Raw genomic sequence first — 13,327 nt, 5'->3', positions numbered from 1 at the left:
TTAACCTCTTCAGGACATAGGGCGTATGGATACGCCCTGCATCCCGAGTCCTTAACTACCGAGGGCGTATCCATACGCCCGTGGGAATTCCGGCCCCCACCGCTAGCCGGTTGGGGACCGGAGCCAGATGCCTCCTGAAATCGTTCAGCAGGCAATTCAGTCCAGCGATCTGCGGCGATTCCGGGTCAATCGGGTCTCCAGTGACACGGTGACCCGGAATTACTGGCTGTTCGGGGCCGTCTCTGACGGCCCCGAACAGCCAGAGCCTGCAGGGGTGAGGTGGCACTGGTGCCACCTCACGATCGCCCTGATTCGTCGGCCGGATTACCGGCCGACCAATCAGGGCGCCTGCTGCGGGTGTCACTCCCGCACCCGCTCCACCCCTCTCCGGCGTGGATCGTTGGAGGTGAGTGACAGCCTCCTGCTGTTGCTTAGCAACAGCTCCCAGCATGCAAAAAGGGCATGCTGGGAGCTGTAGCTATGCAACAGCAGGAGGCAGACCACCACAACTCCCAGCATTCCCTTATGGGCATGCTGGGACCTATGGTTTTGCAACAGCTGGAGGCACATTTTTTCTATGGAAAAGTGTACCTTCAGCTGTTGTATAACTACAACTCCCAGCTTGCACAAACAGCTAAAGTGCATGCTGGGAGTTGTAGTGGTGCATCTACTGGTTGCATAACTACAACTCCCAGCATGCCCGTTGGCTGTCGGTGACTGCTGAGAGTAGTTTTGCAACAGCTGAAGGCACACTGGTTGTGAAACTCAGAGTTTTTTTTTTACCTAACTCAGTGTTTCACGACCGGTGTGCCTCCAGCTGTTGCAAACTACAACTCTCAGCAGTCACCGTACACCATGCACCGTACATGCTGGGAGTTGTAGTTTTGCAACAGCTGGAGGCACACTGGTTGTGAAACACTGAGTTAGGTCACAAACTCAGTGATACATAACCAGTGTGCCTACAGTTGTTGCAAAACTACAACTCTCAGCAGTCACCGACAGGCAACAGGCATGCTGGGAGTTGTAGTTATGCAACAGCTGGATGTTCTTCCCCCCCCCAATGTGAACATACAGGGTACACTCACATGGGCGGAGGATTACAGTAAGTATCTGGCTGCAAGTTTGAGCTGCCGCAAACTTTCTGCTGCAGCTCAAACTGCCAGCGAGAAACTACTGTGAACCCCCGCCCAGGCGACTGTACCCTAAAAACACTACACTACACTAACACAAAATAAAATAAAAAGTAAAAAACATTACATATACACATACCCCTATACAACCCCCCTCCCCTCACCAATAAAAATGAAAAACGTCTAGTACGCCACTGTTTCCAGAACGGAGCCTCCCGCTGTTGCAAAACAACTCCCAGTATTGTCGGACAGCCGTTTACTGTCCAGGCATGCTGGGAGTTTTGCAACAGCTAGAGGCACCCTGTTTGGGAATCACTGGCGTAGAATTCCCCTATGTCCACCCCTATGCAAGTCCCTAATTTAGGCCTCAAATGCGCATGGCGCTCTCACTTTGGAGCCCTGTCGTATTTCAAGGCAACAGTTTAGGGCCACATATGGGGTATCGCCGTACTCGGGAGAAATTGTGTTACAAATTTTGGGGGGTATTTTCTGCTTTTACCCTTTTTAAAAATGTAAAATTTTTGGGAAAACAAGCATTTTAGGTAAAAAAAAAATTATTTTTTTTACATATGCAAAAGTCGTGAAACACCTGTGGGGTATAAAGGTTCACTTAACCCCTTGTTACGTTCCCCGAGGAGTCTAGTTTCCAAAATGATATGCCATGTGGGTTTTTTATTGCTGTCCTGGCGCCATAGGGGCTTCCTAAATGCGGCATGCCCCCAGAGCAAAATTTGCTTTCAAAATGCCAAATGTGACTCCTTCTCTTCCGAGACCTGTAGTGCGCCAGCAGAGCACTTTTCACCCCCATATGGGGTGTTTTCTGAATCGGGAGAGATTGGGCTTCAAATTTTTAGGGGTATTTTCTGCTATTACCCTTTTTAAAAATTAAAAAATTTTGGGAAAACAAGCATTTTAGGTAAAAAATTATTTTATTTTTTTTACATTTGCAAAAGTCGTGAAACACCTGTGGGGTATTAAGGTTCACTTTATCCCATGTTACATTCCCCGAGGGGTCTAGTTTCCAAAATGGTATGCCATGTGTTTTTTTTGCTGTTCTGGCACCATAAGGGCTTCCTAAAGGTAACATGCCCCCCAAAAACCATTTCAGAAAAACGTACTCTCCAAAATCCCCTTGTCGCTCCTTCCCTTCTGAGCCCTCTACTGCGCCCGCCGAACACTTTACATAGACATATGAGGTATGTGCTTACTCGAGAAAAATTGGGCTACAAAAACAAGTAAAAATTTTGTCCTTTTACCCCTTGTAAAAATTCAAAAATTGGGTCTACAAGAACATGTAAGTGTAAAAAATGAAGATTGTGAATTTTCTCCTTCACTTTGCTGCTATTCGTGTGAAACACCTAAAGGGTTAAAACACTTACTGAATGTCATTTTGAATACTTTGGGGGGTGTCGTTTTTATAATGGGGTCATTTATGGGGTATTTCTAATATGAAGACCCTTCAAATCCACTTCAAACCTGAACTGGTCCCTGAAAAATACTGAGTTCGAAAATTTTGTGAAAAATCGGAAAATTGCTGCTGACCGTTGAAGCCTTCTGGTGTCTTCCAAAAGTAAAAACTCATCAATTTTATGATGCAAACATAAAGTAGACATATTGTATATGTGAACAAAAAAAAATGTATTAGTAATATCCATTTTCCTTACAAGCAGAGAGCTTCAAAGTTAGAAAAATGCAAAATTTTCAAATTTTTCATCAAATTTATGAATTTTTCACCAAGAAAGGATGCAAGTATCGACAAAAATTTACCACTATGTTAAAGTAGAATATGTCACGAAAAAACAATCTTGGAATCAGAATGATAACTAAAAGCATCCCAGAGTTATTAATGTTTAAAGTGACAGTGGTCAGATGTGCAAAAAACGCTCCGGTCCTTAAGGCCAAAATGGGCTCCGTCCTGAAGGGGTTAAAAAACTACTGTAATTTCTGTTAGAGTGATATTAATTATCCTTTTTTTTTTCTCTTCACATGCTTCTTGTGCTGCTATTAAAATATGTGAGAGTTCATTTTCATGCCACTTTTGTTTGTTTTTTTTTGCGCCAAAAATTGCCGAGTTTGGCACCAAAATCAGCAATTTTGGCGCCAAATTTTACATCCCGGGAAATTCTGGCAGAAGTTTCTCATGTAATATCATGTAAAATCACTAGTGTCCAGACAAGCGATAACTGTATAAATAAAACATTTAAAATGGAGTCTCACCCCTTTGAAAATATTATGTAACACATGAAATGCATATAGCCACGCCCACTTTTGCAGAACTGGCATGACTAGTGTAAACCTTGGATAATTCTCATGTAAAAAAAAACTTATATCTGAATATCTGATGTGAACTTTTTCACGCCAAAACGGAAAATTATTGATGTAAAGAGTTTTGAATATGACTCCCTATGTGTTCTCTTGAATATGCGCAGGGTGTAGGGGTGTTTCTGTTATCTTTTTATCTTTTGTTATATAAAAGATCGAGATACCAGCTTTAAGAAGACATATGTCTTGTTCACCCTCCCCTCCAACAAAAGAAATCTTTTGTGACCTGATTTTTTGGAGACAGATGCGCTTACACACATGTCCCCCAATCAGAGCGGGCCGGTCAGAGCCAATCAAAGGGCCGTATGTGGCAAGCGGGCCGTACAATGCCCAGGTCTTCCCCAGAGGGTTTCATAACCAACCACAATAGAGAAAATTTTGTTGTAGGAGCATGGTCAAACTACTCAGACCCATCTGTCATTGGTGGCTGGAAATCCTGGCTGATCCATCCCTGATTCATCTTGACAAACATCAGTCTCTCCACATTTTTAGTGGACAGACGAGTTCGCCTTGGGGTGACTATGGCCCCGGCCTCACTAAACACCCACTCTGATGGCACACTACTGGTAAACTTCAAAAAATTATAGGCCCAAGGCCTGAGGCACCAGGGAGGCAAGTAGTTTGTGAAAGACACAGAATGAGTCTGGAGCAGTCATTCGCAGTACCCAAGAAGGTTTCATAACCCCTTACATTTAAAGATCAATGTTGACATTTGCATTAAGCATGTATTTAGCTACTGCTAAACTTCAAAAAATGATAGGCCCAAGGCCAGAAGCTTCAGTTTTCCCCATATTAGGAGCATAGTTGTCCCCCAGATTAGGCAGCATAGATGTCCCCCAGATTAGGACCATAGTTGTCCCCCAGGTTAGGCAGCATAGATGTCACCCATATTAGGCAGCATAGATGTCCCCCAGAGTAGGCAGCATAGATGTCCTCCAGATTAGGAGCATACTTGTCCCCCTGATTAGGCAGCATAGATGTCACCCAGATTAGGAGCATAGTTTTCCCCCAGAGTAGGCAGCATAGATGTCACCCAGATTAGGCAGCATAGATGTCCCCCAGATTAGGAGCATACTTGTTCCCCAGATTAGGCAGCATAGAAGTCCCCCATATTAGGCAGCATAGTTGTCCCCCAATCAGCGCTGGCCGGTCAGAGCCAATTAAAGGGCCGTATGTGTCAAGCGGGCCGTACAATCCCCAGGTCTGCCCCAGAGGGATTCATAACCAACCACAATAGAGAAAATTTTGTTGTAGGAGCATGGTCAATCTACTCAGACCCATCTGTCATTGGTGGCTGGAAATCCTGGCTGATCCATCCCTGATTCATCTTGACAAACGTCAGTCTCTTCACATTTTTAGTGAACAGACGAGTTCGCCTTGGGGTGACTATGGCCCCGGCCGCACTAAACACCCGCTCTGATGGCACACTACTGGCTGGGCAGGACAGCTTTTCCAGGGCAAACTCTGCTAGTTGCGGCCATAAATCGAGTTTGGCTGCCAAGAAGTCCAGCGGATCTTCAACGGTTGTTGGCAGAGTCATGTCGAGGTAAGCCATCACCTGCTGGTTCAGGTCCTGCTCCATGTCCACCTGCTGCTGAGGAGTAGCTTCACTATGCGGCTGAAGGAAGCTACTCATCAGCGACTGTAGACTCAGGCTGCTGCTGATTGAGCTGGTACTGCTCCTGCCACCCCTCCCCTCCCCAGCAGCCATGGCAGTGGAAGGTGAGCGCAGAGGGCCCCCCGAGTCAGACCTGCGAGTGTATGGACCATGTGGCCGATAGGCATCGGCCAACTGACTACGTAGAAGCTCCCTGAAGTAGATCAGTTTGTCCTCCCTCTCAGTGGGTGTAAAAAAGGCCCCCATTCTAGGCCGGTAGCGAGGGTCTAATAAGGTGGAGATCCAGAAGTCATCACACTGACAAATTTTGACAATTCGGGGATCACTACGCAAGCAACTCAGCATGCATCATGCCATTTGTGACAGTGACTCACTGGGACTACCTGCCTCCATCTCCACTGCATACTGCCACGGTGTGTCTGGGTCCTCTGTCTCGCCTCTCTCATAATAACCCTCCAGCTCCTCTGGCTGCTCCTGCTCCTGTCCAATGACCAGAAACACCGGCCATCTCATCCACCGTAAACTCTGCCCCTCATCATAATTCTCCAGTTTATCCCCCGCAGGACTCATGTAGCCTTCTGATGTAGGCGCAACATCTCCATTGCCGTGACCAGCCATGTTTTCAATCATTTTTTGGAGTAAATGTAGGAGTGGAATTACGTCGTTCATGGCGTAATTCGAGCGACTAACAAAAAATGGGGCTTCCTCAAAGGGCATCAGCAAACGGCAGGTGTCACGTATGAGCTGCCACTCGTTCACATTGAAGTTACACAGGGGAGTACTCCTATCTGCTTGAATCATCAAAAAATCTGTGATGGCTTTTATTTGTTCGTATAGTCTGTCCAACATATGGAGGGTGGAATTCCAACCTGTGGCAACGTCACAAATGAGACTATGTTGTGGGATACCGTTCTGACGCTGCAGCTCAAGCAAAGTGTGCTTGGCGGTGTACGAGTGGCTGAAGTGCATGCACAGTTTCCTTGCCATTGTCAGGACGTCTTGCAAATGGGGTGAAGACTTGATGAACTTCTTGACAACCAGATTCAACACGTGTGCCATGCAGGGCGAATGGTTCACACTTCCTTGTCGCAGCGCGGCCACAATGTTCTTCCTATTGTCGGTCCCCATGGTTCCCATTTCCAGATTTCGTGGAGTAAGCCATACTCGGATTTCTTCCCTAATGAACTTCAGCAGTTCCTCCCCTGTGTGACTCTGTTCGCCAAGGCAAACCATGTGAAGGACGGCTTGACACGGCTGTGCCCTACACACGTGGTACGATGAAGGGCCACCGAGATTTAGATGTGCAGTGGAGGCCGAGGACACGGGGGAGGAGGAGGGGGAGGTGCACACTGTAAAAGGACCAACTGCCTGGGAGCGAGAGCGTGGAGGAGGAAGCGGTGTGACCTGTCCAAGTTGCTGCTGTGGCTGTGCAGGAATAACATTTACCCAGTGGGCCGTAAAAGACATGTATTGTTCCTGCCCGTAGTTACAGCTCCACACGTCGGCGCTGCCGTGCACTTTTGAACACACCGACAGGCTCAAGGACTGGCTCACCTTCTCTTGTACAAACTTATGCAGGGCTGGTACTGCCTTCTTTGCAAAGAAATGGCGGCTTGGGACTCTCCACCTCGGCTCGGCACAAGCCATCAATTCCCTGAAAGCTGCAGAGTCCACCAGTTGGAAAGGGAGGGACTGCAACACCAGCAACTTGGACAGGAGCACATTCAACTTCTGCGCCGTTGGATGAGTGGGCGCATACTGTTGTCTCTTGGACATGGCTTCGCCGATCGATTGTTGGCATAATGGCTGACTACGAGCGGAGGAAGCAGGAGCGCAAGAAGGATGGTTTGACACAATGCTCCCTTCGGCTGAGGTGGTGGAGCCTTGGCTAGATGACGGAGGGAGCGGATGGCCACTGGGTGATTCGGCAAGCTGGACTACTACCTCGGAGCCACGGTTATCCCAGGCCGCTTTATGGTGGCGAATCATGTGTTGACGCAGGGCCGTGGTGTCGAGATTGGGAGCCTGGCCACGCTTCACTTTCTGCCCACAGATTTTGCATGTGACTACGCTAAGGTCCTCCGGATTCTTTATGAAGAACAACCACGTCGCAGAGTAGCTGATTTTCCCACCCGTAGTTCACACTATTTCACTGCTATTGGTGCCGTCTCCAGGAACCCCTGTTCCACTACCTCCCTGAATGGTAGCTTTCCGCGAAGCAGGTGGTCTCCCCCTGGCATGTTTGGCTCCTGAATTTCCACTACTGCCACCACCACGCTGATTGCCAACCGTGCTACCACCTTGCTGCCTCATAGACAAAGAGCAAATCTCTTCTCCTGATGATGATGAAGCCCCGGCTTCTGCACCCGGCTCCCAATTGCGATCGGCCTCATCATCATCAAAAGATGTGTGCACGTCACTGATGTCCTCCTCGTGTTCCACAACAGTGTCTGCCTCAGGACCCTGAGCAATTGAAACACCGCCTCCCACGTCACTCTCCGCGTCACTACTTGGCCGCCTTGTGGAGCAAGGGACGCATGTCTCCTCACATTCTTGGCTTCCCATTAGATGCTGACTGTCTTCTATTACAACATCCTTGCTAAATAGTGGAGCTGAACCCAAAGCATGAGATACTTCTTTGGGAGGGGGAACAGCATTGGACAAAGGCAATGGGATTACAGGGACTGCTCCCGGGCCATGCCAACTGAGGGTTGTGTCTGAGGAACCCACCGACTCTTGACTGGGGTTGTCAGATGTCGCTTGTGATTAATGGATGAGTGTGCAAACCAATTGACGAGGAGAGATGGGTCGACGACACGACTGCTGGGTGTTAACGGGAGCTCAGGCCTATTGCTGCGACTTCTGCTGCCACTCGCCCCAAGTCTGCTGCCAACTCTGCCTGACGTATGTAGGCCTCTGCCCCTTCTCTGTGCATGTCCTGGCACTTCCCTGCCTGACATACTTAGTGCGTTTATGAGGGTATAGAACAGCAGCAGGCGATTACTTACGACTGTCCTTTCAAAGTATATAGGCCCTAGACAGAATAACAGTTACTAAATAGTAAACTCCTTTATTGTATGTATGCCCTTTGCACTGATGAGCGCACTGTTAAGCGTATTTATACGCAGAAAAAACTCTTTTTTTGTTGTATACACCAGCCAGTGTATACTAATGTGTGGAATAGCACTGAATTTAGCACCGAGAAAGAAATACAGGTACTAAATAGTACACTACTTGGTTGTATGTATGCCCTTTACAATGATGAGCGCACTGTTAAGCGCATTTGTACGCAGGAAAAACTTTTTTTTCTCTTTAATACACCGGCAGGTGTATAACGTGTGGTATAACACTTAATTTAGCACAGAGGTAGAAAAAAAAGTTGTATATGGTACGCTATTTGCTTGTATTTAGGCCCTTTGGAATGATAAGGCCACTGAAAAAGAGTAATTTTACGCAGGAAAACCTTTTTTTTCTTTAATACACCGGCAGGTGTATAAGGTGTGGTATAAAACTGAAATGCAGGTACTAAATAGTACGCTATTAGCTTGTATGTAGGCCCTTTGCAATAATAAGGCCACTGTTAAGCGTATTTTTACGCAGGAAAATCTTTTTTTTCTTTGATACACCAGCAGGTGTATAACGTGTGGTATAACACTTAATTTAGCACAGAGACAGAAAAAAAGGTGGTATATGGTACGCTATTTGCTTGTATTTAGGCCCTTTGCAATGATAAGGCCACGGCTAAGCGTATTTTTACAAAGGAAAACCTTTTTTTTCTTTAATACACCGGCAGGTGTATAACGTGTGGTATAACACTTAATTTAGCACAGAGACAGAAAAAAAGGTGGTATATGGTACGCTATTTGCTTGTATTTAGGCCCTTTGCAATGATAAGGCCACTGAAAAAGCGTATTTGTACTCAGGAAAAAAAAAATTCTTTAATACACCGGCAGATGTATAACGTGTGGTATAACACTGAATTTAGCACAGAGACAGAGTAACAGGTGAAAAATGGTAAAAAGGCACTAAAGTCCAAACTAATATGACTTATTTCTGAACAGCAGCAGGACCCAACAGTGCAGCACCACCCAAAAAAAATCCAGGGATTAAACCCTAAATTGCACTCTGTCACACAATTCTGTGCAGCAGAAAATTTGTGGAGAAAAAAAAAACTCAATAGAGCTGAAAAATGAGGAGATGAGATGCTTCAGAAAGTTCAGGCAGCTTGGAGATCTGTATGAGGCAGCTGAAAGCTATCTGCCCCTCTCTGCTGCAATGCTCAATAACGTGAATAGGAGGTTTAGCAATCAATGATCCTTCTCAGAGTAACAGCACAGCACTCTGCACTCCTGCCTTTCCCTAATGCTGATGTGACTAGCAGTTGCAGTGTAACGCTGTGGTATGAGCTATTCACACACACGCAGTCCCGTCCTCTCCATCTGTGTACATAGATGAAATGAAGAGAGGCAAGATGGCCGCCGATTATATAGGGGCTGTGACATCACAGGGGTCAGTGAACACTGATAGGCTGCATCTCACATGTGGTTCTGGGTAAGCCCACCTACCTTCATTCACGCCGCTGTTTCCCGCCCTCCCATAATCCCCTGCCCCATGTACTCACATGTGGATCTGCCATCTTAGCTCTACAATAGCCTGTAACGCTGTAAAATGGAGTTTAATGAAGCGATTCGTGCGATAGAATCGCGCAGATATTCGTATTCGTTGCAAATCGAATTTTTCATGAAATTCGTAACGAATTCGGGTTCGTCAAATTCGATTCACTCATCTCTAATGAACACTATACACTCACTGACCACTTTACTAATCAGTCAACAACCACATGGCAGTATTTAGGCCCATGGCATGGTTGTTGGTGCCAAAAGGGCTGATCTGAGTTTTTCAGAAACTGCTGGTCTATTAGGATTTTCACACACAACCATCTCTAGGGTTTACAGAGAATGGTCTGAAAAAGAAAAACATATCCAGTGAGTGGCAGTTGTGTGGATGTTAATGCCAGAGGTCAAAGAAGTATGGGCAGACTGGTTTGGGATGACAGAAAGGCATAAATTCACACCATGGATGTGTAGCCGGCAAATCTGCAGAAAATCGAAAAAAAAGCCTTTCTAGTAACCTTTGACGAAAACCTAGCCTAAATCTAGATAATATTGTGGTAGAGGGTGTGAGATGCAGGACAGATGGAATTATCCTAGGGGCAGATAGCATTAACCCCTTGTATTCGTGAAGCCAGGGCGTGGTTTATCCTCAATACCACCCGATGGTATACCTCTGGACCCTGGGCTAGGCACGGGGCAATATTGCCTCCGACGCCAAGTTAACGACAATGGTAGCTTTACTGAGTGACAGCTGGTACAGTCTATTCAGTTCAGTCAGGCCCACAGAGGTGACCAGTGACTTCAGAGATTTAAGGGCTTGCTGGGACTTGCAGTAGATTTGGACAATTTAGTGCAGGCCACTCTGACTTGACAATAGATGACTGTGACTGAATTGACTTGAGACTGAGAATGCTGTGGTTGTAGCTTACTTGTGGAATTGTGGCTGCTAAACTGACTTGAGGCCTCCTATAGACTCCGGACTCACTATAGGACCTGACTGCACTGCAACTCAGCAGAAAGAGAGCAAAGAGACCCCTCCCAGGGCTTTTATAGAGGAGACTCTGGTGGGGTCCAATAGGTCACCATTAAGTCACATGGTCACTGATACCTCCTGGGTTAAACTCACATGACAACTCACATGACAACTGATGATCACATGTTAACACTTTCGATATGTATTATACCGTATAACACATGGCAAACAATATATACACTAGGGGACAGGTGTTCGGGGGCCCAGGGGACACTGTAAGGAGGCTGCCTGACAGGGTAACAAGGGTATGAGGGCACAATTCCAGTACTGGGCCACCAGAAAATTGTAAAAAATAATAAAATGATTTAGACTCTAGTGTAAAAAATAAAATAAAAAAAAAGGATATACAGTATACAGCTAATTTCTGTCTGTATACATACCCACAAAACTTTTTATAAGAATAAATACATTTCTATCTAATAGGTTTTTTGCACATTTTCATTCTGAATATAATGGACATTAAATTTTTTACTAGTATTTTTATTATATAAAAAATAAAACAACAACAATATTTTACAATGTGTCATAGCTTTATTTTTCATAATTTTCTATACAGAAAAATGGTTGTATCTAAGTCATGGACAATGGTAAAGCACTTTGAGGGTGCACCGAAACCTGAGGACTTCAAGCTTATAGAAAAAGAGCTGCCGCCACTGCAAGATGGAGGTAAAAGAACTTTCTTTTATATACTTAGTATCTTTTCACTTTTCATAACCTACAAACACTGCTGTATTCCATGAATAAATCATATTTACAGGCTAAACCATGCCTCTCCTGAATTATCTATAATATGGACTCATAGGAAGTAGGGACAGTGTTTGGGTCAAAAATTGTTCTTAAAAATGTTTTATTACATATTATGTATACATTCATGGTGGAGGAAAGTTAGTCTTGGCACTTCGTTTAGCTGTGTGTTTGACTGCAATAGCGTGTTGCGTGGTTTTCTGTCCACCACTGCGCTATGTATACAAACTCATAAACATCACCACCAAAAGGCAACTGCTGCAAAGATCATAGAAAATATTAAATGTATGATATTAAAATTAGTAAAAAGAACATACATAGTAACACAAACACAACACAGTAAAACAAACACAAATACATGTATGAGTATGAAGACGGCGCATTTCCGAGTGATCCTAATGCCACCAAAACACTCAAAAGTCCCCTCTGCCTCTGTCCCCTTTCCTCCCAAATGCCCGCCATATGGGAGCAGAGAGAACAGAGGCAGAGAACCTCAGAACACGGGCTCCTGCCTTCATTGTGCAAAGGGGTTTAATTAACATTGTAGCAACGGGAGCCAATAAAGTGCGTATCTCCAGAAAGGGACCAGGGATCCGGATGAGTAATACATCATTTTAATCTGGTTCACACGCACTATAACCCTGTGTATATGGTTTAAAGTGGATGAAACAGCTGGCAGTTTCCTTTTAATTCTGAATTAAAGGGGTACTCCACTGGAAAACATCTTTTTTTTTTTTTTTCATAATCAACTGGTGCCGGGAAGTTAAACAGATTTGTAAATTACTTCTATTAAAAAATCTTAATCCTTCCAGTACTTTTCAGCTGCTGTATAATCCACAGGAAATTATTTTCTATCGAGATTTGCTCCTACTCTGGACAGTTCCAGACATGGACAGAGGTGTCAGCAGCAAGCAGTGTGGTCAGGCAGAAAGGAAATTAAAAAAGAAAAGAACTTCCTATGGATCATACAGCAGCTGATTAGTACTGGAAGGATTAAGATTTTTTAATAGAAGTAATTTACAATTCTGTTTAACTTTCTGGCAGCAGTTGATAAAAATATTTTTTTTTCCAGTGGAGTACCCCTTCAATATCTGAATTCAATATATGAACATTTTATATGTCTTTTCAGAAATTCTCCTGGAATCCGTTTTTTTGAGTGTAGACCCATATATGAGGTAAATAGTATTAATAATAATTGTTATAGCATTTTATGATTTTTCAGTAAAAGGCACTATTTTTGCATTGTATTCCAGTTTGGTCAGTTTTAGGCTGACAAAGCACTTCTACAGGAGAATTAATTAAACATTGCCTAATTGCCCATAGCAACCAGATTACTTTTTTTTTTTTTTTTTTTTTTTAAAGGCCTCTGGAAAATGAAAGAAGCAATGTGATCAGTTGCTATGGGCAACTGGACTTTTCCTCTGTACAAGTTTTGATAAATCTCCCTAAATATTCCTAAAACTGCACCAAAAGGGAACAATGTTTCAGTAACTCGTGTAAAAACGGTTACCATGCAGTTCTTAAATAATGTAATCTTCCCATCAAAGACAAACCAATTATTAGTACATATTTTGGCATTTGATTAATTTTAAGTTTAGTTACATAAAACATCTTTTGTATATACACTTATTTTTTTGTGCAGACTTTATACATTACAAATATAAATGTATTACAGTGCCACAGTAAGTGCATCTACCTTTCTGTGGTCGGCTTATTCTTTCTTTCTCAGTGTCTTCTCTGCATATGCTCAATATCTCTCCTGACAAGAGAAAATACTGAAGATTTTAGGACAGCCTGTACACTGTAGTATTGAAAATAAGACAGCTCAGAAACGGTGCATACATGCCCACCTCTGAGAACATAGAAA

The 13,327-nt window shown here is 44.4% G+C and overlaps 1 protein-coding gene across 2 annotated transcripts in view; it reads left to right on the top strand.

The window, feature by feature from the left end:
• LOC130306835 (prostaglandin reductase 1-like) overlaps window positions 1-13,327 on the top strand; it is a 39,375-nt gene that overhangs the window by 351 nt on the left and 25,697 nt on the right. The window contains exons 2-3 of one of the 2 annotated variants that reach the window (XM_056552133.1): window positions 11,273-11,382; window positions 12,590-12,635. In XM_056552133.1, coding sequence (XP_056408108.1) covers window positions 11,277-11,382; window positions 12,590-12,635 — 152 coding nt within the window. In that variant the 5' untranslated portion in view covers window positions 11,273-11,276. The remainder of the gene's footprint in view (window positions 1-11,272; window positions 11,383-12,589; window positions 12,636-13,327) is intronic. The other variant, XM_056552134.1, reaches the window with a different exon arrangement.

This window comes from Hyla sarda, chromosome 1 (genome assembly GCF_029499605.1).
Source record: "Hyla sarda isolate aHylSar1 chromosome 1, aHylSar1.hap1, whole genome shotgun sequence".
Lineage (NCBI taxonomy): Eukaryota > Metazoa > Chordata > Amphibia > Anura > Hylidae > Hyla > Hyla sarda.
This window is presented reverse-complemented; position numbering and strand designations above follow the sequence as displayed.